This window comes from Heloderma suspectum, chromosome 1 (assembly GCF_057233095.1).
Source record: "Heloderma suspectum isolate Gila_16-S chromosome 1, 16-S_ref, whole genome shotgun sequence".
Lineage (NCBI taxonomy): Eukaryota > Metazoa > Chordata > Lepidosauria > Squamata > Helodermatidae > Heloderma > Heloderma suspectum.
The window spans coordinates 161,163,845-161,190,249 of record NC_139458.1 but is presented as its reverse complement, the minus strand read 5'-3'; the positions used below and the strand labels follow the sequence as shown (position 1 = coordinate 161,190,249).

At 42.2% G+C, this 26,405-nt stretch overlaps 1 protein-coding gene across 1 annotated transcript in view; it reads left to right on the top strand.

Moving 5' to 3' along the window:
* Window positions 1-26,405, top strand: part of NCKAP5 (NCK associated protein 5) — a 904,891-nt gene that overhangs the window by 578,801 nt on the left and 299,685 nt on the right. Inside the window, exons 8-9 of the mRNA XM_084808715.1 lie at window positions 4,698-4,788; window positions 25,445-25,594. Of these exons, the coding sequence (XP_084664841.1) occupies window positions 4,698-4,788; window positions 25,445-25,594 (241 nt within the window). The remainder of the gene's footprint in view (window positions 1-4,697; window positions 4,789-25,444; window positions 25,595-26,405) is intronic.

Sequence of the window (26,405 nt, the reverse complement as noted above, 5' to 3'; positions counted from 1 at the left end):
TAAAACCTTGGAAATCTTTGAACTGTGTTCCTCATTATTCTCATATCTTCCTTCAGCATTTAAAATTAAATGTTCTCAGGCCCAGTGAGAAGCACTTGCCGGTGGAAAATGTATGCAGATAGCATGCCGATAGTCACATGTGACAATAACACAGAAGACTTTCATGCTTCACTCAGAAGGTCAGAATATTATGCCACAACCAGTTAAGCACAAGTAAAGGTATGGCACATTACATGGAGAGAGGGCTTTTTTTCTGTTTAACTAGTGTAGGTAAGTTCCTTAATTTGAGCCTTTTAAAACTCATGTGATGAGAATATAACAGTATTCACAAGATTCAATACTTTTAAAATATATAACTGATTGTTTATCTGTAACACTTAATAAGTGACGTTGTGGTCAGTGAGGCCTCATATTGTTGCACTGTTTCTTCAAACTATTCTGCACTCTGTTTACTAGTATACAAAACATAATAGCAATTAACTACAGTTAAATTAGATTTGTCAAATAAATGAGTGAAGTACAATTTGTGATTAAGTGTCCTTGCCTCTTTTATTGTGTTTGCTCAGATTACTAATTTGCAAAATTCAGTAATTCACAATGGGCTTCCCTGTCATGTGTGTGAATTAAAGAGGTTTTCTGCTGTACTAATATTCACTGAGGTGTCATGGAGATTAATTGAGGTCAAATCTATAATCAGCTACATGTACCATTCCTGTTGGCTTTGGTTGTCTGAATGTCAGTAAAGGAGAATTTATCCCTTAAGTCTAAAACACTTTGAAATCTTTCTGTAGGAGACCAAGCACATGCATCCATGCATGCTTTGGGCTCTGATGCTATTTAAGGAGCAGATCCTGCAATCTGTCTCACTTGGACAAAACTTTGCTCATTTCAGTGTTATCAAAACAACCCCTCATTCCAACACTGTATCCATATGTGTAAGATCACAGAGGGCAGTATCCAATGCTACCCTTCACTAGCACGACCCACTGCTAGCACAATGGGAAGCTAGCAGTTCTGAAAATAATTGGAAATTAACCAAAAAGTTCATTTTTGGAATGGAGGAGGTCAGAGGACCTCACAGAAGGGAGTTCCGCTGACCTGTCCTCCTCTAGAAATGAGCATTTGGCTCATTTTCAATGTTACTTTATCTGTTGCAAGAGTCCCACAGGTGCAAGAGAAAGAGCTCAGTGGCAATATTGGATACTCCCCAGTTTTTTTTGCAGGGGGCGGGGCACTCTGCTTTGATACAGTTCCATCTGACCAAGTGAGTGCTTTTTATATAAATTCCTTGTACCTGTCTTTGTAACATGTTTCCCTCTTGAACAGATAGAAAAACATAAGAAATTAGTAAAGGAAAAAAAAACAAGTCAGTGAGTTGTATGTGTATGGTATGTGTTTCCTGAATAATATCAGTTTGTGAGGACAATCTCAGTTCGAAGGAGTGCTAACGTATTCTGCTCTGCTTCCCACCAGGTTACTTTGTTTAATTCTGTCTGTACTGCTCTTTACCTTTGTTGTGTATTCTGTACCAACTCTACAACCTACTTGGGTTGGTTTTATATTTTGTATACTTTGTTGCTATTATATTTTGCTACATTTTCTTTCACAAAGTACTGGCTTTAACACATTACTACTATTGTAGTAGTTTGAGGAATGCCTACTCAGCAAGAATACCTGGGTTTCTATAGTTGCATTGGTGAAACTAATGCACTGCGCAGTGCACAGATAAGCCTAAGACAGCCAGGTTTTGCCCTGCCTCAAAGATGGCCAGGAGATAGTCTGAAGGCACATGTTATGGTGAGGGTACCATAGCTCAGTTGGAGAGCATTTGTTTTTCATTCAGAAATCCCAGGTTCAATTCCTGATATCTTCAGGGTGTTTTTTTTTTAAGGGTCCAATAGCAGCGATGTGAAAAACGTCTGGCTGGGACACTTGAGAACCCCCATGAATCACAGTAGCGGGCTACATGGATAAATAGTCTGATGTGCTACAGCACAGCTTCCTGTGCTTCCCATAATGCAGTGCTGCTGCTGAACTTGTGGCCTTTTAAAGTGTCTCGAAAGAAGACCACCTGAGAAACTACCTTCTCCTCTTAAGAGGAACATGTGTAATAATATATAATATCTCCCACTGCAGCCCCGTGGCAGTGAACAGCCCCATGGCACGTTTCTGTTGGAGCAATCTAATAAGAAAAAAATGGAACAAATTAAATAGGCAGAACATTAGTCTTTTTATTTTATTTGTTGTGCTTTTCCTCTGTGCGTATGCGCCTAAATGAGTGCAGCACCTTATAGCATTTAAAGTAATATGTTTCTTCATTGCTGAATCAGCATTACAGGTAATACAGCCTTTACAATTAAAAAAAAAAGCAGTAAAGGCTAGGTTTAGTTTTCCATTATTACAACTCATTCTGTTATCAGGATTCATTCGTAACACTATATTTTGGTCTGTCTCACGACATTGTTTTGCTGTAAGGTGGATCTGAGCTATACATTCAACAAGGTACAGCCTAGTCTGAGGCTACAATCAGTATCTGAAACTGCATTAAAGAAAATAGTTTTCTGACTTTTTTTTTTTTTAAAGGATACAATCCTCACCATTTTGGGCTGGAAAAAATGCACCTAAGATGCAATGTTCTTCTGGGAGTTAATGGCCTACACTGATTAAGTGTGTGAATATATGTGTATTTAACATGGATACTTTGCTTCAATCTAGAATGTTGATTCAAGAGTTTACAGTATTTTCTTTGTATGTGGACCTAAGCATTTGCTGTCACATATGTCAGTGAGAATTCTAAACTGAAATAAAGGAAGGGAAAGGAAGAGTTCAATCTGCCCTTTACATGAACAGTTTACACATGATGGGGGCTCCAACATATAACAAGGTCTGTAACCAGGCTATTCTTATTCAGGGGCAGCAGTTTATCCATATGAATGCTATATATGCAACTGTTTTGCTTTCTGTGAAGGGATAACACATTTTTGAGCTGCTGACATGATTGTGACCTTCTGAATAGCACCCATATGGATGTGCTATATGAATGTTCCATCCCATATGGATATACCAACTTGCTTAGCAGGTACCTCAGCAGGACAGCCCAGCTATAAGCTTGTGGGGGCCTGCTTCCATGTGAGAATGGGCTGCTGTTGTAATTTACCTCTTGATCTTTTATGATGTGCTATTGAAGAATCAGCCAGGAGATTACATTTTAAAGCAAGTTTGTGAAGCTGTATTCTTATGTATGGTATGTGGTATTTCCTTTATTGAAGGTATAACCAGGAAGAAAAAAAATTGTAATAAGCAAGGGTTCCACTTAAGGACAAGATACAAACACAAATGGTTCCAATCTGCTACTGGGAAACTATGTGCTACTGTCTGATCTGAAGTTTATACTTGGTTTATTTTTGTTCACATTTGGTCAACAGATGGAATGACTGTACTAGGGGCATTCTGGCAAATAAAAACATGCATATTATTAAGTAAATAATAATCATAGTCAAAGTAACTGAACTGTCACTGGACATCTGGCTAAAATAGATCACTTGTGATGACTCTTCTCTGGGAAGTATGATTAAGATTTTAACATAAAAGACTTAATAAACCGGAATGTTGTCATCAAAGCAGTAACTACAAATTAAGTCTGACTAGTTTGATAGACTAGGCTGGGCAGTATAACCCCAAAGAATGCCATATGCTGGGAATAAGCAATAGAAGCCATTATCTTTATGCACTGCTTCTGAACACCCAAAACTCACAGTGGTAGAGTAGGTGAGCTGCAATCTGAACCAGAAAGACAATTTTAGGTTCTTATATCTTGACAAGCCTTTAAATTTGGCTTTAGAGAACTATATTTAGAGTCGAAGTGGACAGAGTGTCTGATTTAGATCAGAAGTTCTTGGTTTAACTCCCTGCACTCATGTTCATTGGTGCTTATACAGTCACAGTCTCTGAACTTATTACTTCAAGGGCGTGTTTTTTTGAGGATAAAAATTCTGAGCCATAAACATCTTGTAGGATGTGTAAGATATAAACAACAACAACAAAGACAGTTGCACTGGTCCATGAGTAACTGAGCAGAAAAGTTTTTAAAAATGCAGAACTCGTGGCCACAAAACCTGGTCTAATTTTTGAACTTTTCTGTTTCTTCCCTTGTCCTTTGCCTCTTACACCAATCTAATGAAGAATTCTGGAGAATGCAAAAGCTTGTATAACCTTTCATGGCATTTTGGTTGTGCTAATAAAAGTCCCTAACTGTGGATTTTGGATTTATTAGTTTTCAGTTTTGTTGGAGTCCTGTTTTCTCATAGATCTTATTGCATCATAGGGTTGGAAGAGGCCTACAAGACCATCGAGTCCAACCCCCTGCTCAATGCAGGAAGCCTGATTCCCAGGTGGTCTCCCATCCAAGTACTAACCAGGGCTGACCCTGCTTAGCTTATGAGATCAGACGAGATCAGGCGCATCCAGCACTTTGCTAGAAAAGTCAGAAGTATCAAGTATTAACAATAATAAATAAATTCAAATACAGAATTTTTCTTTGCTTTGGAGTATATATACATATTATGTATATTTATATGCATAAATATGTAGCAAGTCTATTCAGTCCTATGACTGAGAAACAGTACTTAAAGTATCTCTGTACAATGAGATTCTGTCCTTTAATTATTGAGGGATTTTTTCTTCTTTTCTGTGTCCAGAATGGAAGAGACAGTGAGGAATCTACTGCAAAGTCGAGGATCGCCGGAGCCAAACCGAGAGGAACCTGTTACCATAATAAAGGCATATCAGGTAGTAGTGATATTGATATATTCATTTGCCCCCTGCTGGCAAGTGATATGATGACTGGATGATGTAATTCATCAGGGTGAAACAGTTGATTTAGGGGCTGATGTAAAGTTCTCTCTTCAGATGCTCGTAAAAGATATATTTGAAGCAAAAAAATATCCCTGAGAACAACCACATCATGGGAGAGAGATGGGTTTCTGGCCATGGAAACCAGAGAACCCACAGGAAGATGTGTGCTACAAGACAACTGAGGGAGGGTGACATTTCTGAAAGTCTCTTTCTTAGAGCTATCAAAGATCTTGATTTCTTGGGTGGGGTTTGAGTCTTCATGACAAGGAGAGGGGGATACAGTCAGGGACATAAGGAGAGCAAAGGGGAAAAGAAAGAGAGACAGGCAGGCAATGCCATTGTTAGAAGACAGTAGGAAATTAATGTAGGGAGTGGGAGAAGACAGAAGATAGTTCTGAAGCATTCTTCCCCCATTGCCACCCTTCCATGTGCACATGCATTTATATGTGTTATGAACATATGGAAATTTTGTATGCATATGGGGTGCATGTGTAGATATGCATGCATGTGGGGAAGATGTGTATGTAAATGTTGACATGTGCACAAGCATGTGAGAGAATGGGGTGTATCTGAGTAATCAAACTGCTTCTTTAAGTTCAGGAATTCAATTTAAGGCTTTGGGTTGGGGTTTTAGGTTAGGGGAAAAATAGTTGCAGGCACGCAGGCTTGCTCATTATTGTTTCGTAGCACTGCAAGCTGTAGTTGATTAATTGATTGGGCTAATTTATTAAAAAGTCTGATAAAAATCAGTATAAAAGGTAACTGGTTAATTGGGCAGCAGATTTTAATGTGAATAGGAAGGAATGCCTCTTCTAAAATGGTGTATGACGTCATGTGTGCATGTGAATAGAAAGGAATGCCTCTTCTAAAATGGTGTATGATGTCATGTGTGCATGTGAATAGGAAGGAATGCCTCTTCTAAAATGGTGTATGACGTCATGTGTGCATGTGAATAGGAAGGAATGCCTCTTCTAAAATGGTGTATGACGTCATGTGTGCATGTGAATAGGAAGGAATGCCTCTTCTAAAATGATATATGACGTCATGTGTGCATGTCCCATCTTAAAAGCAAAGTGCACTCCCCTCTAAACTATTGTCTGGTTATTATATGCATTTCATCCATTTCATACTCATACGATTAGTCAACTTCCTTCAATTAGGTGACAGTGCTACTTTTTAGAAGATGCATATTTTTTTTTGGATAATAGCATAATGAGGGACATTAGTTTTGAAGCAGAACTTACCCCTATGTTAGGTTATGAAAGTGGTAAAATTCTATAGCAAGAAATTAGGAAACACAAGACAGATGATCTTGAATATGGCTCTCAGCAAGAGTGGATGAAACTATCCTATATTACCTCACACCATGGTAAGTTAGTTTTACTGTGTGTAGTCTGTTCAAATGAATATTTGAGTAGTCATAAAAGGTGCTTCTTTGCAGTAAACACTTTTGATCTATTGACCACTGGCTGCATATTTGTTTTTTCCTCCTCAAACCTAATTATCATTCAAGGATATATAAAACTGAGTTCTTATTACAATATCAATATCCCTGACTCCAGAATAAATATTGCTGCTAATGAACTTTAAATGTTGCATGGTCATGCCAGTGGAATAGTAATCCGATGCATACAAACTCATGTGTGTATTATTAAATTATGTTATGACTTGTCAGGATTTCTTGACAAAAGGGAGATGTTCTGAATAATTATAGCTGTGGTAACTTCATAAGATAGTTTGTATACTAGTCTTCTACCAAATAAATTAATTTTCATGTCAGGGGCGCAAATAATATCATGCTCACTCACTTGTGGACTCGTCTTGTATAGCGCTGTAGCTAACAGTGAAGTTACATGAATATAAACATAAATGGTGAGTAGGGATGTTGGAGAATTCCGCCATGGACTCCAGTGAGGCCGGATTCTAAAGAATCCCCTGGACTCCATGGTGGAACAGACTACCCCCCCGCCACCCCCCGAAATCCCCCCCGGAACGAACCTACCTGGATCCGGCGGCTCCAGGTTGTCTTCACGCCACTGCTGGGCTGCTGTGGCCACAAATGGCAGCCATCGTAGTGGCCCCCATTTGCATCCCTGCCAAGCTGTGATAGGCTACGTAAGTATCTACGTAGCCTATCATGGCAAAAGACAGGGACGCAAATGGCGGCTGCTACGCCATTTGCGTCCCTGCCTTCTGCCATGATAGGCTACGTAGATACTTATGTAGCCTATCACGGCATGGCAGGGACGCAAATGGCGGCCGGTGTAGTGTCCGCCATTTGCGGCCGCAGCCCAGCTATGGCCAGAAGTCCAGCTGTGGCCGGCCAGGGAGGATTCCGGGGCAGGGGAGGGACGGATCACCTCCCCCCTCCCGCAGACCCCAGCAGACAGAGGTAAGTGGGGTTTTGTACACCCCTAATGGTGAGATGAAATATGTTTGTAACTGTATTGCTACACTTTGTGTAGTTCATCAAGCATTATCTAACTTTGATACTCATCACCTTGGGTCCCAGCTGCTGAGCACTTACAAGAACTGTGTACTATACTGTTTAGCCAGTGTTGCTAAGTAGTGAAGTGAAGTGGCAGAGACTCACTGACTGGGAGGTATTTGGAAAGCTGGGGCTGGAAAGTAGGGCTGTGCGCGGATCCCCTGCTTTACTTCAGATGCTGTTTTGGACCCTCCAAATCAGCCCTTCATTGACTTGGACTGATTCAGACCCCCTCCACCTCGACTCAGTTCTGGATCCGATGTGAGATTCAGATATCCGAATCACTCGGTTTGGGCATTTTCCCATTGACTTGCATGGGAAACACAAATGGCCATATCATTTTCAGTTTTCACGACAAATAAATGAAACATGGGGGCCTCTCTGCTGACATGGAGGGGGTCCCACCTGGCAAATTTCAGACAGTTTGGCCCAGTACTTTTTGTGCTAGGTGCAGCTGAAATTTGATTTTTTCCACAAAAACTCTCAAAGCAAAGAGCTATACCTCACAGCCCGGCACCTCCTCCTCCTGCCTGCTCAGCTGTCTATGGCTGTGTTTCCATAACAATGGAAGGAGAAGCTAATGGAGGACTACTGGATTTTTTTAAAGGGATCAACGTTTCTGTAATGTGGTCTATGCAGGACTCCATGAGCAGGTTCTCTGGAGCAGTAAAAATCACTTCACCCCTCTTCCCCTCTTTCTCCTTTCCTCTGAAAGTCCAAGTGCACCTGGAGCAAGCCTCATTGACCACAATGGGAGTTACTTCTGAGTAGACACACATATGCTTGTGCTGGGAAAGAGAGCAGTAAACACAAAGACGGAAACCAGCCCCCATTTTAACGCACAGGATCCCTATAACAAAGGGCTGAGTTTCTTCCTAAGGCAATAAACAAAACAAAGGAGAATTGGAGCGTCGAGATCACACTGTGCCTTGTCAGTTGAGGGAGTAAATCACCAATGGAAACACCCCCAAGGACTTCTAGCCATCCCTGGCTCACAAGGAGGAGACAGCTGTCGAGCTGCGGGGGCGTGCGCCGTGCTGCTGGTCGGCTGTCCTTGACAGCCAACCAGGTTGGAAGAGGAGGAGGTGCGGCACACACACCCTGCCGCTAGCATCTCCTGCTTGCGAGGAGGAGACAGCTAGCTAGCAGCGGGGCATGCGCCACACCTCCTCCTTCTGCCTGGGTGATTCACAGCACTTTCTGCATATAAATCTATGTGCACACATAGACTTATATGCAAAAAGTGCAGTGAATCACCCATATACTCAAGATTCACAGCGCTTTTTGCACAGAAGTGTATGTGCACATAGACTTCCAATTGCCATGTTTTTTAAGAAGGGACAGGTGAGTGGAGCAGAGGCTTGGCAGGGGTGAATCCAGAGAACCCAGATGAGGGTGGGTTCTCACATCTCTAAGAAACGCCACTAGAATGATCTCTGTCTCTGAAACACAGCCATTTTTCTCCAGTTATTCAATCTTCCCCCCTCCTCCACCACTGTCACTGATTGGAGATTGCTGGGTTAAGTTCAACCCTGATTTGGCAACTAGAGTTTTCATTCACCAAAGCTCCCTTCCTCCTCCTCCCTTCCCCCCTCCCTCCTCCTCAACCCCTTACTGAACTTTCTCAAGTTGATACTTTTGGTGCCAGGCTGTCTGGGTTGCTCAGAATGAATCACCGAGTTGGACGAGGCGCTTCGTATACAAGCTGCTTTGCTTTGGGGTGCCTTATTGCTATTCTGCTCCGCCTTGTATCATGCAGAGGCACCTCCAAAGCAGCCCATTTCGACTCGTTATTTGGGCTTTGGACCAAGGCAGTGCACAGCCCTAATGGAAAGATTTTTTTTAGCAGCTGCTGCTGAATTCCAGGAAGAGGGTACTGCTGGTGAAGGGAGGCAAAGGAGACTGCATGCAAGAAGCAGTTTTGCACATGGGAAGGGAAAGAAACTAGAAATCAACCCTCACCAGCACCAGAGAGAGAGTTTGAAATGGTGTACCCAGCCCTAACCCAGTGCACTAATAAGATCTGCTGTAATCCCAGAAAGAGAAGGGAGGGAAAAGGGAAGAAAACTTTGCTGATGCCATTGAGAACTAGAGAACAGACTCTCCTCCAAAAATCTACTCCAAGTTTTTCTAGCAGTTTAACTGAGCTGCTGTAATGCAGTTACCCTCCTTGAGCATTCTCGCTCGGCAGTATCAAATACTTTTTCACTCTTGGCCTGTTTGGCTAGTGGGTTTGTTGAAGGCTGAATATCAGATTTTTGATTTTGCTCCGATGTTGTTCTCAGGCCAAAGCTAAAGAGGAAGCAGCAACTGAATGTTAATTTCCCAATTTCCCAGATCACCTGCTGCTTATGATTTCATATATATATATATATATATATATATATATATATATATATATATAGTATTCAACTTCCTCTGGAATCTCGTCTTGGTGGAAACAATTCCTTGTTCCAGTGCATAACTTCCCTGTGAACTAAGGCAAGCCATATGATTTCTCTCACATGTCCCTATCTGTAAAATGAAGACAATACTATTTCACACCTCTCAGAGTAGAAAAAAGGTACTTTCGTTAGTGTCTGTGGAAATATATTCAATACGTGGTCTTTGATGTTCCATTATGAACTTGAAAAGTGCCTCTTTTCACAGAGGTTTGATGTGGTATGCAAAATTTTCTGATTAAAAATGAAACAGCTTCAAGTGAAAATGAGAGCTTAGAAAAGTAAATGGGCTTGCTTTCAATTTTGAATTAAATAAATATGCACATTCAAAGGCAAAACACATGGAAACAAAAGCTGTTCATATGGCACCTCTCTGACTCATATTTATAGCCAGTTTTAAGGCTCAGGACCAATGGCTTTCAATGGTGGATGGAAGATAAAATAACAGTTTTTTCTTCGTACATAAATATACAAGAAAAATGTATGTAAGTGGGAAGTGAGAAAAAATATAGAATACCTGTATATAAGGCTCCATTGTTCATTTAAAATTGCAACACTCCTGGTAGGTTTGTCGCGTTGGTTGAGATGGGTTGGGTTGGTTGGTTCTAAAAGAAGGTTGCGTGTGTAGAGAAAGCAGTGGTCTGTGGAAACATGGTGAGATGATGTCAAGGAAAAATTGGAGCTGGGAAGGAAAGGTGAGCAACCGGGGGGGATCTTCACAGCAACGGAATGACAAGTGCGTTGGAGTATTACCCAGATTTTCATGGAATCGGCTTTGGTCTGTCAGGGACACACGAAGCAAGATAAGCCAAGTGTACCCTACCTTTAAAATCTGGTTTTCAGTAGGGATGTCAGAGAAATCCCCCTGAAATCCATCACGGAACGAAGCCCCCGCCCCCCCAACCCACAAAAGGTGCACGGGACGAAGTCCCCACCGCCCCCAACCCACAAAAGGCTCACGAAACGGAGCACTTACCTGCTCCCGTCTGCGCTGCTTTGCGAATGGCGGCCGTCCTGCGGCCGCCATTCGCTTCCTCCTCTTCATAGCCGTGATAGGCTATGTAATTACTTACGTAGCCTATCACGGCTAACGCAGGGACGCCATTTGCATCCCTGCAGAGGCCGTGATAGGCTATGTAAGTATTTATGTAGCCTATCACAGCAGGGGGAAAACGAACCAGCGTACGCAAATGGCGGCGGCTACCGCCATTTGCGTACGCTGGGGTTTTTCCCCCTGCCGTGATAGGCTACATAAATATTTACATAGCCTATCACGGCTCAATACAGGGACACAAATGGTGGCGGCTACGACAGCTGCCATTTGCGTCCCTGCAGGGCTGCCCAGTGGCCGGATGTCTGGCTGCAGGCGGCCGGAGCCGGCCAGCGGCTCTGCGGCTTGGCCACAGAGCGGAGCCAGCTGGGCAGGATTCCGGGGGGGAGGACCGGATCGCCTCCCCCCTGTCGAGGATTCCGGGGGGAGGGACGGAGCGCCTCCCCCCCCCACGGATTGCCCAGCGCGGAGCCAGGTAGGTGTTTCGTACATCCCTAGTTTTCAGCGCTTGAAAGGAACATGCTTCTGGGTGGGGTGGGAGGAGTAGAACTGTACATCATCAGACTGACAGGGGCTGCTCAACCAATGAGTGAGGCTTGCCCCTGTCCAGAGTCCCTGCCCTGCTTCTATTACATTATGAATGGAGAGCAACTAATTTTCCACGTGTGTGCAGATTTCCCTGAAGAAACCAAAATCCCCAGTTCTCTAGTGCAGCATCTGAAGGCTCCTGAGTGTCCCCCCTCCCATTTCACCATATCCCAGCAATCTGCTGCAGAGTTATTGCTCCCACCCCATTTTCCCACATGTGTGCACTTTTGTCTATTGCTTTCAACCCCCCTTCCAACCCCTTTTCTCCTTCTTCCGGATCACACTGAGAAGCTCCAGTAAACCGGAAAAATCATTACTGCAATAAAGTGATAGAGAAGGGATTTTACATAACAAGAGAGAAACGATTTTGCATCAGAGAAACTACAGGACATCAAAAAAGCACAACATTGTACTAGTGATTTAAGAGATCCTTGGAGAAGAGAAAAAGAGCTTTAGGGCAAGTTACTAAAGTTAGCCTTTAACCCTTTCACTGCAGGGTAGCTAAATTTATTTTTTACTTCTGAGGAAACATGGGCAGAAGTGGGGAGATATGTTAAAGATTAAAAGCAGGCTAGGTAAGGTGAATGAGTGTCCCCACTACTGCGATAATATGAGGAATCGCTGCTGCATTCCTGGGGATTTTCTCAATAGGAATGGGAAAAATTATTGTTTCCATCTGGGAAACGAGGGAATGGGGTGTCCCACCCCCTTGACCTCATCTCTGCCAAGTCACAGAGGCACGCCCAGGATTTAATGTGGGGGGACATGGTACACTGTGGTAAAACTGCCAGGGAACTACTTTCAGTGAAAAAGCTGGAATAAAAGGAGCTTCAGAAAATGCGGCTTTTCAAGAGGGAAGTGGCTGGTTGGCAGCAGATTGGTATGACATCATCTGTCACGAAGGAACTCAAACTGCTCTAACTTCACACTAAACCTCTCGTGAAGACAGCCCTCTGGTCTGGCTTGAACAAGGGATTGAGTAATCTGTACTACAGGCATTAAGCAATATCCAATGCTGTGGCTGTGCTAGCGGGAATGATTTCTAGTGCAAATGGAAACTAGCCAAAACTACTGTTTCTGGAATGGGGTGAGGCAGCAGAGTTTGCTGAAGGGGGGCCCGCTGACTTGTTTCGTTCTGAAAGCAGTATTCCTGCATTGCCCTATGAAGTGCTAGCTTCCCGTTGCACTAGAGGTTGTTCCCACTAGTACAACATGATTGGTGCTGGCAAACTGCCAGTGTTGGATACTGCCCATTGTTGTTACATACTGAGAGAAGTGGAATGCTTGTATGGAAGTGTGTGTAAGAGTGACTTTGGTCATGAAGATGATGCAGAGTGGGGGTAATGGGGAAGCAGAAAGCACAATTGTTCTTCACTTCCATTTGTCTGCGTCTTGCTCGACATAGAACATTTGCATCCCACCCAGTGGCCCTATGTCCACAGTCATGTGGAAATAGCTTGCTTTTATTCTGCCCATGGCAGATGTGAAGGTTCTGCTTTGGATGAGACAGAAAAGCATCTTGAAGACATTTGCACTTCCTCCCCCACCCCCAGCATTGTAGCTTCTGAAACTGCTCACAATCTAAGCAGGCTCCATCTTGGCATCAGGCTTGTGTAAGTGGATGTTTTATGGTGACCTAGCCTAAGGGTCCATTAGGGGTTGGCATCGTTAGTTACCATGAATCCTGATACATCTTGAGTAGATTAATTGATAAATTAAAATCAAATTCGGGTTTAAGTGCCAAGCACTGCAATGCTCATTTACACAACAGACTCTAGGATAACTGTGACTGATCTTCCATTCAAAACTGGGTTGTTCAGCACAGCAGAAGCTTCCATGTGCTCCCAAACAAGCCATAGTTAATAAACTGTGGGTTGTTCATTGTATGCAAACTGTGTCCGAGTGAGAAGCCCATCTCCCCCTCCCCTCCCCCCAGTGCACTCTCTGGCTGCCTGAAGCTCGTGATTCTTATTATAAGTTGCAAGCAGGAAACTGGTGCCCCTACCCTCCCTGTACTAGCAAACAGAGAGAAAAGTGCTTGGACAACTTGTTGCTGGCTGCAGAGACTCATTGGAACTCCACATATCTGGTTGAGGACTTTGTGTCAGCAACCACATGTTGAAAATGGAGCAGTGGGAACAGGCATCTACCAGTTGGTGCAGGCTCTCAAGCCATTTCTGGAATCCCTGAGTGCAGACACATGGTCACAAACTGAAGTGAAAACACTGGGACATTTTCTGATAAGTTCCTTATACATCCCTCCTAAAAGCACTATGGTTGTAAGTATAAGAAAAAGAAAGGTAGAGCCCTGGTAAAATCATTTCCTGCCTGCATGTTAGTACCATTAGTCATGGAACTACACTTCCCCTTTCTCCGCTGCCTTGCGTTTTCCTAATATGTTTGCAAGCCAGTTTTGACTTTTTTGGCACTCGGTAACATCTCCAGAAGCTGCTTTGCTTGGGAAAAGGGCGGGGGCAGCCCATGAATGTTAGGGGGTGGAGGCCAGCCTGGGCGGCTGCATGTTACCTACCCCTTGTATATGCTTTCTTCTCAGTTTAGTCATTAGACTTGTTTTCAAGATGGTAGATGAAGATAGAAGGAGGTTTGTTTATTTTGCAATTTTACCAATCTTATCCCAAAGGGTCAGTCACTCTGGGAGAGGGGAGTTGGATTAGGGAGTGGTGGGTAGAATTGGAAGCTTGCCCTGAGTGTAGAAATTGCTAGTTATGGCACTATCATGAGACTGGATGTAAGTTATGTGCTGGGTAAGACAAGTAAACACTGGGGAAACTAGCTTGGTAGAAGCCACTCAACAGCTGTGTCAGCCATTTTACTATGTTCAGTGTCTGAACTAGGGTTCAAAGCCAGAATAACATTACTTGTAGGAATGTCTGGATTTTGTTAAATCCATATCGTCTGCATTTCATGGATTTTCAGGTGCCTTTCATTCTGTCATCTGCTCATTGACAGAATCGGATTTTTTCCTTTTCCCCAAGTTTGTGTGAATCACCCCCCAAATGCACAAATCCTCCAAAATGCACATTTCCGTGCTTTAGCCTATGGGGAAAACGTGTATTTTCACTGCTTTTTTTTATTTTATTTTATGTATTTTTCTATGACTACATTTGTGTAAAATTCCAGAAAGTTAAAAAAAGAGGCCCACAAGTCCACAGAATCCCTTTGACTCGGGAAAAGCCAGTCCACTGTGCAATCCATGTGTCAGATTCATAGAAATCTGAACTCATTTGATTCCATTGTGGATTTCTCCAAGATCTCTAATTACTTGTGCGGATGCAGGCAAAAATGAAAGTGGTTTCTGATACTGTTGTGGACAGGCAGGAGGCAGAAGTAAGATAGAAGTAAGCTTAGTAAGCATACAACGTGCTTTCATAGTTGTTGCATAGACAAGTAAGGAACAAGAAGCTTCTACAAGATGGAGGGCTTTATGGTTAACCAGCCAGGTGTTTCAGGGACTGAATCAGTACAACTTCTTGGGTCTATTTCTGTAATTCCAAAGTTATTCTATGGCAAAATAATGCTTTGACTCCATTGCAAGGAGGTCCCCTTTCAGGACCATTCACTGATAGATGGATCAGACATTCATTACTGCTGCTCTTGATGGTTTCACATACGATGCTGGGCCTTCATTGAGGACATCAAAATGTTTTGCTTTGTTTCTGCTTATCATGTTGTCCTAATAGATCTTTATTAATTAAAAAAGGCATGAAATATGGCAATGGCACTTTAACAGATGTGGATAATTCTCTCTCTCTCTCTCTCTCACACACACACACACACACACAGATTGTACCAGGAAGCAGACAGTTCTTGTTGGACTTTGGTCATGAAAACTGCCATTACAGACTACCTTCGGAAGGTGATCTAGAAAGAATCTGTGTTTCATTATCAACATTAATTAGATCATCTCACTCTTTAACACATTTAATTACCATCCGTATTGAACTTTTCTTGATATTTCATTTTACTCTGTAGCTTCCTTTTACTCAAAATACCTCTTAGGACTGACCGTTTTTCAATAGAAATAAATGTTTTTGATAGATGGAAGAGGCAATAAAAGCATCGTCAGAAAATGTATTAATGTAGCTCTGCAGAGCTGTTCAATAAGGATGATACCCTGCAATTTTTAGAAGTGTTTTGGGTGAAGACTAATGTGAAGTAGATTTAGATTGATATGCCAGTGGTTGTAGGTTCATATTAGAGACATAAAGAAAACACTTTGTTCTCTTATCCATCACAGATGTTTAATCTAGGAGTTTTTACTGCTCACTCTGTGTATACTTTGTAAGTCAAATGCAGAGATGAAAAAGAGGAATTTTATATGTTCTTGCCTGACAGCAGTAATGTTAAACTGTGAACAATTTAGGCTGTTTTTCTAAAATCCCCTGATTTATCCGAATCCTTTTCTTTTGCTTCAAATTTTGGCTAGCTTGTGTTGAGCAAAAACTGTTAGCTGTACAAGAAAACATTATCCTTGCATCTGTTGATTGGCTGTCTAAAGCAAAGGCATATTCTGTTCTGCTCTGTTGCCATCAGAACGCAAAGAGAATGATGATGATGATAATAATCTGGAGTCTCGACATGTGAGTTTCAAATAAGATAAGTAAAATTTTATCCAATAAACCTTAGGTTTTTTTTCATGGCTAGCTAGCACTGTAAAGTAACTTGATGGTCCTAGTAGGCTGAAAAGTTTTCCATTAGTAAGGAACAATAGCTGTTTTTCCACTTAGAAAATAACTGGAAATAATAAATCCAGTTAGAAAATAGAAACATTGAGGTTACAGAAACCTCATCATCATACAGTCCACACAGAACGGAACTGAAGGCAGGCCTGAAAATCACCAGAGATTTCAATGTGTAGCTTGGATTTGAATGTATAAAATGCCTTTTTGCACTTCAGGTGTCCTTGAGTTGGAAGAGGCAAGAAAGGAGATTAAAGGTATATGCTAAAATTCAGGGGGGAACATTTTAAGAATGCCTGAACTCGAACATTCTGTATCAGGCCATAACAAACTAATCTAAATCATGCTTAAGGACAATAAGACCTTCTGAACAAAACTGATGACTCTGGGAATAAAGGAGGACTTAAGAATTAGCAGCAAACTGTCGAATCCAGTTGTGTGTGTAGAGTGGACCTTTTTCTTCTTTAGGTCAGCATGAAAATTCCCCACAATGAAACTGCATGTTGACCATAAACATGGTGACACCCTACTTCACGTATTCCTCATACATCCTCCAAATAAATAATAGTTTGTATCTTGTGAGTTATAAAGCTAAATATAGGACACCTGCATAGAAACCTAAATTGTCTACATTCCACATAGGAACATAAACACTTGACACTGTGCTAGTTTTGCTTGCTACAAAGCAACTTTGAGTAATTTGCTATGGTTTCAGATTTAGCACTTCACTTTCCCTACACCATTTCTCCACCCCTCCCTCCAAAACATGATTTTGAATATGGGTTTTTAAAATTATTCCTGCACCCTACACTGTATCTAGCCTCATAATTTTTATGAGATAATAACAGGCAGATTTTCAAAGGGGTTGTGGGTGGGGAAGGTGGATGGAAGTCAATTCCCAGTGTAGGCAAGTTATTCAACATTAATACTTCTCTTTGATTCTCTTATTTTGTCCCTTCTTAACCTTCCTTTGTCTTGCATTTTTTGGTCATCATTCCATTGTGTTCTTCATCAGCAATCCCCTGAACATTTCTGGGCAGCCAATACTTACTCGGAACCAGCTGGGTTATGAGAGGACAGTACGCAGGCCTACATATCAGTTGCTGCTAAAAGCCCACCTCCATCTCTCAACCCAGGCCCAGGAGGCATGGAAATACTGGGAAAGACCCAAAGCTCAGTGGCAGAGTGCATGCTTTGCATTAAAAAAGGTCCCAGTTCAATCCCTAGCATCTCCAGGTAAAGTTGGAAAAATTTCTTGTCTGAAATCCTGGAAAGCTGCTGCCTATCAGTGTAGACAGTGAACTAGATGAACCAATGGACTGACTTGGTATAAGTTAGCTGCTTAAGTTCCCTATGATACTCTAAGCTAGGCTGCACTGAAAGTGTGGTGACGCTGAGATGCTAACAGGGCTATGACTATGGGACTTAGACAAAGTAGTGGCCAAGTCTTATAAATAGCAGCACCCAAGAGAAGAGAAGAAACCTGTTTCTTATCCTTTTCAGCTATTTAGATATAAGCTGGCAGTGGCCTTTTAAAATTACCTTTAAAATCAAATTTCTTCATTTATTCCCAATTCCCCCACCCTGAAAATATTTTCAACTGTAGATATCAACTACTTGCTTCTCCGTCGTGATAGAAAAGGGAAGATACAAATTACAGCCATCTGGTACTGAATATTGAAGTGTTATAAGTTAATAAAGAAGGGCAAGCTTTCAAAATGTGCAAATCTGTGCAGAGTAGAAAATAGATGTGCAGAACATGCATTGCACAGTTTCCTGTCAGGAATATGTTGCCCCTTACAGGTGTTCAATACTTACAGTAATATATAAAAAACTCCCACTCATTATTTAGTTTCTTTCCAAAGTTCTTATCTCTTTCCTCATCTCTCTTCATAGTATCATTGAAGGATATGTCGTAAATCATAGCAACATCAACGACTACTTGAACATCCACACAATTAGGGTGCTCATAGAACTATATCCTTCATTGCAATGAAAGTGTGATCTCCTCCTCTTAAATATGGTTCGTGTTAATGAAACTAATTCCTTTTCTTCAGAGTACTGGAAGATCAGAATGGATTGTATTGAAGGAGCTGTATAATTCTGATCACACATAAAATTAATTAAAAATAAAAAAAATATTTTTTTTAGGTAGGAGGAAGAATGCTTTCTGGAGTTCACAACTGTTTTTCAGTCAACCCAGATTTCTGAGAGATTTTCCTCTGGTCCTGACATAGTCACACTTCAGAACCCTCTAGTAATTTGTAGCTTTAATATTGATTTACAATAATTTGTAGTTTCACAGATTTTAAGAGAGATGCGGCAGATCATCAGGGTGTGAAGTTCTAAATGGTGTGAAGTTCTAAAACAACACAAGGTATTAAGGCACAGAAGTATGGTACTGACTGAGATAAATGTAACTGTCCTGCCAATGATTTTGAAGAGAAAATTTTAAAGATAGCCATGATTTAGTGGCATTGCCAAGTATATCATCTTGGATAGTGTGACATTAGGTGTCTAGGAAGCTGGCTGTGCTTAAGATGAAAGGCTGACACAAAGTGTCTCTCGTTTGATTGCTAATAATCAGAATAATTCAGTAAAGGCCAGCCTTTTTAGCAAGTGTGCTATAAGTCACATCTAAAGTCCAGGATACAATACCATAATATGTGTTTTAATCTTCACTGCATCAGTATGATTTATCTGTAGTCTGCTGAGCGAGGAAGCAGGAGAAACAACAGTACACGCCTCTTTCTATGATATAGTGGGCCCTGCTGCTATTAACTAGGATTGCTTCAGAGAGTCCAGCTATGTACAGGACGGAGATGGGGGGACCAGACTGAGAACTGAACCCTGTAGTGCTCCTAATCCCTGCGTACAGGAGAATTTGGTAGTTAGGCCACACATAATATTCATACTTTTAAAGCCATTATGACTTAGCAAATACTCCTGCAGCTTGATCTTACACATGTTTTCTCAGAATTAAGTGTAGTAGTTAAGTAGGATTGCAGCTTTAAGTTGAAATTTGGATATCTCATGAGGGCACTGATCCATCTTGTAGTAACAATAGACCTTCAAAAGAACACACACACACACACACACACACACCACCCTTATTGGACACAGTTGCTCAACTTCCATTGATTGGAAGGAGTGGCTTACCTACCCATAGCAGCTTACCTGTGTCTTTTTCTTTTCTTTGTTCTAAAGGATCTTTGATTTGATATTTCACTCTATCCTGTTCTGTTTCTATATATTACAGGGTAACATCACTCAGCATCAACTTTTTCTAGTATTACTTTTGTGCCATCTGTGCCCCCAATGCATTTCTTATTTTGGTTGACATACAATGTGAATTTTCAACTTTGCTAACTTGGGCTAGATGTCAAAAAAGCCTAGAAGATTTATTTATTTATTTGTTTGTTTTATTTTAGGGTCTGAGAATTGCTTTCTATAAAATGATAAGTCATAGCTATCTGCAGTGCACTTTGAAAATAAGTCTCTTTTTATCTCAATTCAATGGCAAAATTCTGGGGTGATGGTATATACTGTCATTTGAAAAGCATACAAATTTAGTTTAAAATGTCTTTGTATGGTAGGTAAGGACTTTTTCCTAACACTAAGATGTATTTGTTTGGCTTTCATTTTGGATCTAAAAAGTATGGTCCATGCTTGAGCGGCACTTTCTATGAACTCTTGTTTGATATTTTTGAACATGTAGTTGAAATGAGCTTATGTTTACTGTAAGGTAATCAAAACATTATCAGAGAAAAATTAATATATTGATTCCAATTTAGAGGGCTATGCAATTAATATTGAATACCTAGTAGTGATGGCCACCAATTTGGATAACTTTAAAAGGGGGTTGGACAAATTCCTGGAGGAAAAGGCTATCAGTGGCTACTAGTCTTGATGGCTCTGTGCTACCTTGAGTGAGGAGGCAGTGAGTCTATGTACACCAGTTGCTGGGGAACATGGGTGGGAGGGTGCTGTTGCACTCATGTCCTGCTTGTGGGTTTCCTTTTGGCAGCTGGTTGGCCACTGTGTGAACAGAATGCTGGACTAGATGGACCCTTGGTCTGATCCAGCATGGCTCTGCTTATGTTCTTATGACTTCTGGCTTGTTATTTTCTTAACCAATTTTCTGTGCTGCATAACAAGCTCCTTTTGGAGATTTGGAAGTTCTAAATGCAGTCTGCAATATAGCATGGATGTGTTTATGATAATTATTATCAGTGTTCATAGCACCAGGTAATACAATTAAAGAAAGCAGGTCCTTATCCCAGGTACCTACGGTTAGGCTGGATCTACACATGGGGCAGAAAGTTGAGGTGGTAGTGCCATGTTGTCCAGCCTTTGCCTGCTCTGGTGGTTTTCAGTTTTGGAGAGATTTTCTTAACACAGGACAACTTGCAATGAGAAATGATACAGTTTATCCTACCACCTCTTTCTTCTGTGCAATCCAGACCTTAGACCAGAGATGCAGAATCTCAGGCCAGAGGGCAAATCTAGCCCATCTGGATCCCATTCTGGTTCTCTGGGGTTCCCCAGATAACCATGCCCCATCCCCTTTTCCCAACTCTCATTTGGTGGTTTCCTGGCTTTTGTGCCATTTTCTCCCAATCTAAAAGGTTGAAATGCCTCTCCTAAGGCTTAGTAAGAGCTTTAAGCAAAAATATGCCAGTATTTTTGGTATTTTGGCCCTGCCACCTTTTGCCTTCATCCCCACCCAGCACTAGAATATGGCTCCCAAGAGCTTTTCCGAAATGGAATTTGACCCTTAGGCTGAAAGAGTTTCTGCACCCCTGCCTTAGACAAAACAGAGGAACCACTATGGGAGTTGAGGGAAAGGAGAGGGACAATAGAAAAAAGGGGTAACAAGACAACAGATGGAGAATAAGACGGGAGATACAAGAGTAACAAAGTTCATGATCAAAGAAAAATGTAGGAAGTGCTTTGGAGCACTGTAGCTATTTTCATTACTTCAAGAAAAAGTAGTTCTCTTTGTATATAATGAGTGATTGGTATATAATGCAGCATTTAACATGAACTGTTACGTGTTCAAGAGGTAGTTGTATTGCTTTTCATGTCAGGAGCCACTTAAGCTTAAAAAGGAGTTTTGCAGTGGGACTGTTCAAGTAAAACAAAAAAGAAAAATGTAAAGTATAAATATGTAGCTGGCTGCCTGTGATCCTGAGAATTTTGAACACGGTTTTCCCCCCAGCATTTGAATCCAAAGCCGGTATCAGTTGACGCAAGCAAAGTTGTAGCTCAAAATGTACGCAAACATTTCTTGAATAAGAATTATTAAAATTCCTACTGCAGGCACTGGAGGAAAACATCGTATTATAGGCTAAAGAAAGGAGGCATCTATATCAGAGGATAACAGAAATGCCATAATACAAAATTACACAGAAACTTTTGAAATACACTAATTTAAATAGTAGTGCTGCGATTGTAACAACCTTCAGTCCCACATGATATTGCATGCTTTCTCCTATATATGCCCCTCTGTTTTTTCAATATTTATATACCACTTGTCTTATTACCATTCCCAGATGGTGTACAAGTTCTCTGCGATCAGCTAGTACCCTCTGTTTGAGAGGTGAGACCTGTGCGTGCTTGGGATATAACCTTCTTGTTCATGTAACCACAGTTGCAGGACAAGCTTCCCCAGGAGATTTCCTAAGCAATTCTTGTCAGATCAGTAAGAGCTGCCCTTAGAAATCAAAGGAGAGTATCTGTGGTTGGGCAGCAGATGGCCACTCAAGAAACAGAAGATAGCAGCAAAGGCAGGAACCCTTGCTCTTACTAGTTTGGATCTTACTTTGTGTATAAAATTTAACCAGGGACACGAGTTGAGCATTTAAAGGTACAGCCCATCTGCATACAAGTCAATAGTGCATGAGGCTTTTGAAGGCAGTTCAGTCCTGGATTCAGCCTGGGAGGAGGTCTGAAGGGTTAATTTAAGTAGAATAACTTTTGCTGCAATGTGAGGGATATAGGGGATTTTTGCTAGAAATCCAAACCATCCTCAAGCCCCAACACTGACCTGCAATGTTCACAGGACTGCTGTAAGTTACTACTGCCTGCCAACCTGCAGCAGGAGTATATCATCACTGTACAGCACTGCCCAGTTGTTTGTAAACCACCCTCTCAACCTGAATGCTGAATGTCAGTATTCATCACGAATTACATGAATTATGAATTACAGCAGTCATAAGCTACTCTCTTCCAGCCACATCCCCTTCCAACTTGCAATATGCAGATATTGAACAGTATTTACCTTGGAAATTGTGGGACAGAGCTATTTTTTAAAAGTTGAAAAGGCTTTTATGAAATTAAATGTTTCTCACTAAATAAGACTGGAATTAGAAAGAGTGGGAGGCCCTCTCTTTGCCGCTACCTTTTGTTTGTCTGGTGGCTCAGTTGTGCTTCACATGGGAGGAGGAGGAAGCCCTGGGACCTGTGGCAAAGTCAGTGGCTCGAGAGTGTGATTGTGGGCCAGTTTGTCCATTTCTAAATTTTATAGGGAAGACAGGAGGAATAGACATAGGAACACAGGTTTTGGTGGCACCCACATGATGGCTGAAATGTGTAATTCTGGACTTACTTAGAATAGAGGGGGAAACAGCTGTAGTCAAGCCCAGCAAAAAGCATCCAACCAACAGGGAGTTCTGTAATTTTAAATGCCAATTCAGAATAACATTAAGTCCTACCTCCTTTCAGATATAAGTTGTGTATCTGGCAGGATCTTGTTCCTTAGATATTATTTATATTTATTTCATTTCATTTCATTTTTATACCACCCAATAGTTGAAGCTGTTTGGGCGGTTCACAAAAATTAAAACCAAAAAGCACAGGATAAAACAATATAAAATATAAAAACATTAAAACCACAGTATTACAATACAACCAGAATACAACCAGAATAAAACCTAGCAGCAATGTAGAGATTTAAAATACAGTTTTAAAATACCAGAGCTAAAAGACTTGAAAGCTAAAATGCCTGGAAGAATAAAAAGGTCTTCACCTGGCGTTGGAAGGAATGCAACGTAGGTGCCAGGCGAACCTCTCTAGGGAGCTCATTCCACAGCTGGGGTGCCACAGCAGAAAAGGCCCTCTTCCTCGTAGCCACCTGCCTCACTTCTTTGGAGAAGGACCGCTGAGGATGATCTTAGGGTCCAGACAGGCACATATGGGAGAAGGCAATCTTTCAGATAGCCTGGCCCCAGGCTGTTAAGGCGTTGAATGTTAATACCAGCACTATCGGGCCCGGAAATGGTCTGGCAGCCAGTGCAGCTGGAAAAGTACTGGCACGATGTGTTCTCATTGGCCAGTCTTTGTTAACAATCTTGCTGCCCTACTTTGGACTAGCTGAAGTTTCCAGACCATTTTCAAAGGCTGCCCCGCATATAACACATTGCAGTAATCCAGACGAGAAGTTATCAGAGCATGGATAACTGTAGCTAGGCTATCTCTGTCCAGATAACGGCATAGTTGGTATACCAGCTAGGGATCTCAGAGAATTCCGCCACGGATCTCGGTGAGGCCGAATGCCAGTGCATTCGGCCCCCCGAACTCCATGGCGGAACGGCCTGCCCCCGCCCCCCTGCGGATCCCCCCCGGGACGAGACTCACCTGGGGCGGATCTTCCGACCAGCCACCGCCACCGCCATTTCCAGGCTTGTGTAAAAAAAAAAAAAGACGTGATAGGCTACGTAAATCTTTACGTAGCCTATCATGGTTGGGTGGGTTTTTTTAAAAAAAAAAAACCACGTACGCAAATGGCGGTGGCTACGGCCACCGCCATTTGCGTTCCTTCTTTTTACCGTCTTAATCTACGTAAATATTTATGTAGACTATGATGGCAAAAATAAAGGGGAACGCAAATAGCGCAGCGGGCACTATTTGCGTCCCCTTTTGATTCGCCGTTTTAGCCTACGTAAAGATTTACGTAGGCTAAAACGGTGAATGAAAAAGGGATGCAAATAGCACCCGCTACACTATTTGCGTTCCCCTTTATTTTCGCCATCATAGACTACGTAAATATTTACGTAGATTAAGACAGCCAAAAAGAAGGAATGCAAATGGCGGCGGCCGTAGCCGCCGCCATTTGCGTATGCAGTTTTGGGAGTTCTTTTATTTTTTTTACCCATAGACCTCTGTGGCCGGAAATCCAGCTGTGGACGGCTCTGGCCTGGCCGGCTGCTCCGCGGAGCTGCCGCGGCACACAGCCGGCCGTTCGAGGATTCTGGTGGGAGGAACGGAGCGCCTCCCCCCCCGGCCAGGATTCCGGGGGGAGGGACGGAACGCCTCCCCCCCACCATCAACATAATCTGCGAAAGTTAAGTCACTTTCGTACATCCCTAATACCAGCCTAAGCTGATAAAAAGTGCTCTGTGCCGCTGAGTTCACCTGTGCCTCAAATGACAGTTCTGGATCCAAGAGCACCCCCAAACTATGAATGTGATCCTTTAGGGGGAGTGCAACCCCCTCCAGAACAGGTTGAATATCACCTAGCTGGGCAGACGAACCACCCACTTACAGTACCTCCGTCTTGTCTGGATTGAGTTTCAGTTCATTGGCCCTCATCCAGTCCATTACCGTGCCCAGGCACTGATTCAAAACAGCCACTGCCTCACTTGGTTTTTGTGAGAAAGAGAGGTAGAGCTGGGTGTCATCCGCATATTGATGGCACCTCAGCCCACACCTCCAGATAACCTCCCCCAACGGTTTCATGTAGATGTTGAACAACATGGGGCATAAAGTAGAGCACTGTGGAACCCCATGGTATAATTGCCATGGCACAGAGCAGTAATCCTCCAGCACCACCTTCTGGAATCAGTCATCCAAGTAGGAACGGAACCACTGCAGTGCAGTGCCTCCAACTCCCAACCCAGATAACCTATCCAGAAGGATACCATGGTCAATAATATCGAAAGCCGCTGAGAGGTCCAGGAGAATCAACAGAGTCGCACTCGCCCTGTCCCTCTCCCGGCAGAGGTCATCCCACAGGGCAACATACACAGTTTCCATTCCAAAACCAGGTCTGAAACCCGATTGAAATGGATGTAGATAATCTGTTTCATTCAAGAGTGCCTGAAGTTGTCCTGCAACCACCCGCTCAAGCACCTTGTCCAGGAAGGGGATGATGATATTACATCATCATCATGTCTATACTATCCAATACATGGTACATACGTACTGCACAGAGCTTCAACACATGTCTATAATGTGTATGTGTGTGCGAATTTTAATCCAACACTTTTCCTAACAATGATTTTTACCTATTGATTGATGAAACTTATATTAATCATTTTAGGAAACATTAACGCAAGAAGGCAAAAGATGCAAAACAGGCGTGGAAGACATTTGCATTACAGTAGATAAAGATTCAAGGAATGAAAACAGCAGCACCGAAGAGAAAAAAGAAAAGACAAAATTACTGTTGGAACGGCTGAAGGCTCTGGAGGTAAGATAAAGAGGAACTTCTGGCATAAGGGGTCTCCATTTTTATTGGCACTGAATAGTGGTGCAGTATAAATCTTATCTTTCTTAGTTCACCTAGGCTCTTGTTACAAAGTATTTTTGTTCATGATTCATTAAACCTGGATGAGTGAAATTCTCTGTCTTAGAACTACTGAAATGATCCTTCTCTAATGCCAAGGATCATATATCCTTAAAAAGAAACTTCATAAATAAATGTAACTTGTTTCAAGCTTGAGGCTAACTCAAACCCACAGAGATTTTAATACATAAAATTTAGTTTTTTTGATTTAGTTTCAGCAGTACAAGCCAGAGAAAGGCTCCACTGTATTGTCCCTATTCGCCATTCTTGCCTGCTAAGGAAGACAGTCAGGCCCCAGCAAACTCTAGATGTACCCAGATCTGGATACCGCACTGCTGAATTGCCAAGCAACACACTACCAGTGCTGCTGCCACTGGCTGGAGCAATAACAGCTCCCAACTGGAAGGCATGAGATTCCTCACTGCAAGTTGTTGCAACTTCTTCCATAGGTCACAGCAGTATTGCCAGTTGTTGGACGTCACTAGTATGCCTGGAGTATAGGGATGAGGGATCACAGGTGGTGTTAATACATAAGCCCCCAGGGCTGCATAGTGCAGCTGAGCTGTGGACTGGGCTTCTAGAGGGTATACCCAGTAATGAATACAAATATTGGATTGTCTGTGACCTGAACTGAACCCCCCCAATTTTGCAACCCCACCCCAAAATATCCCAGTCTGGAATTCAGAGTGTATAACCCTAACTGGCACCCAGAACC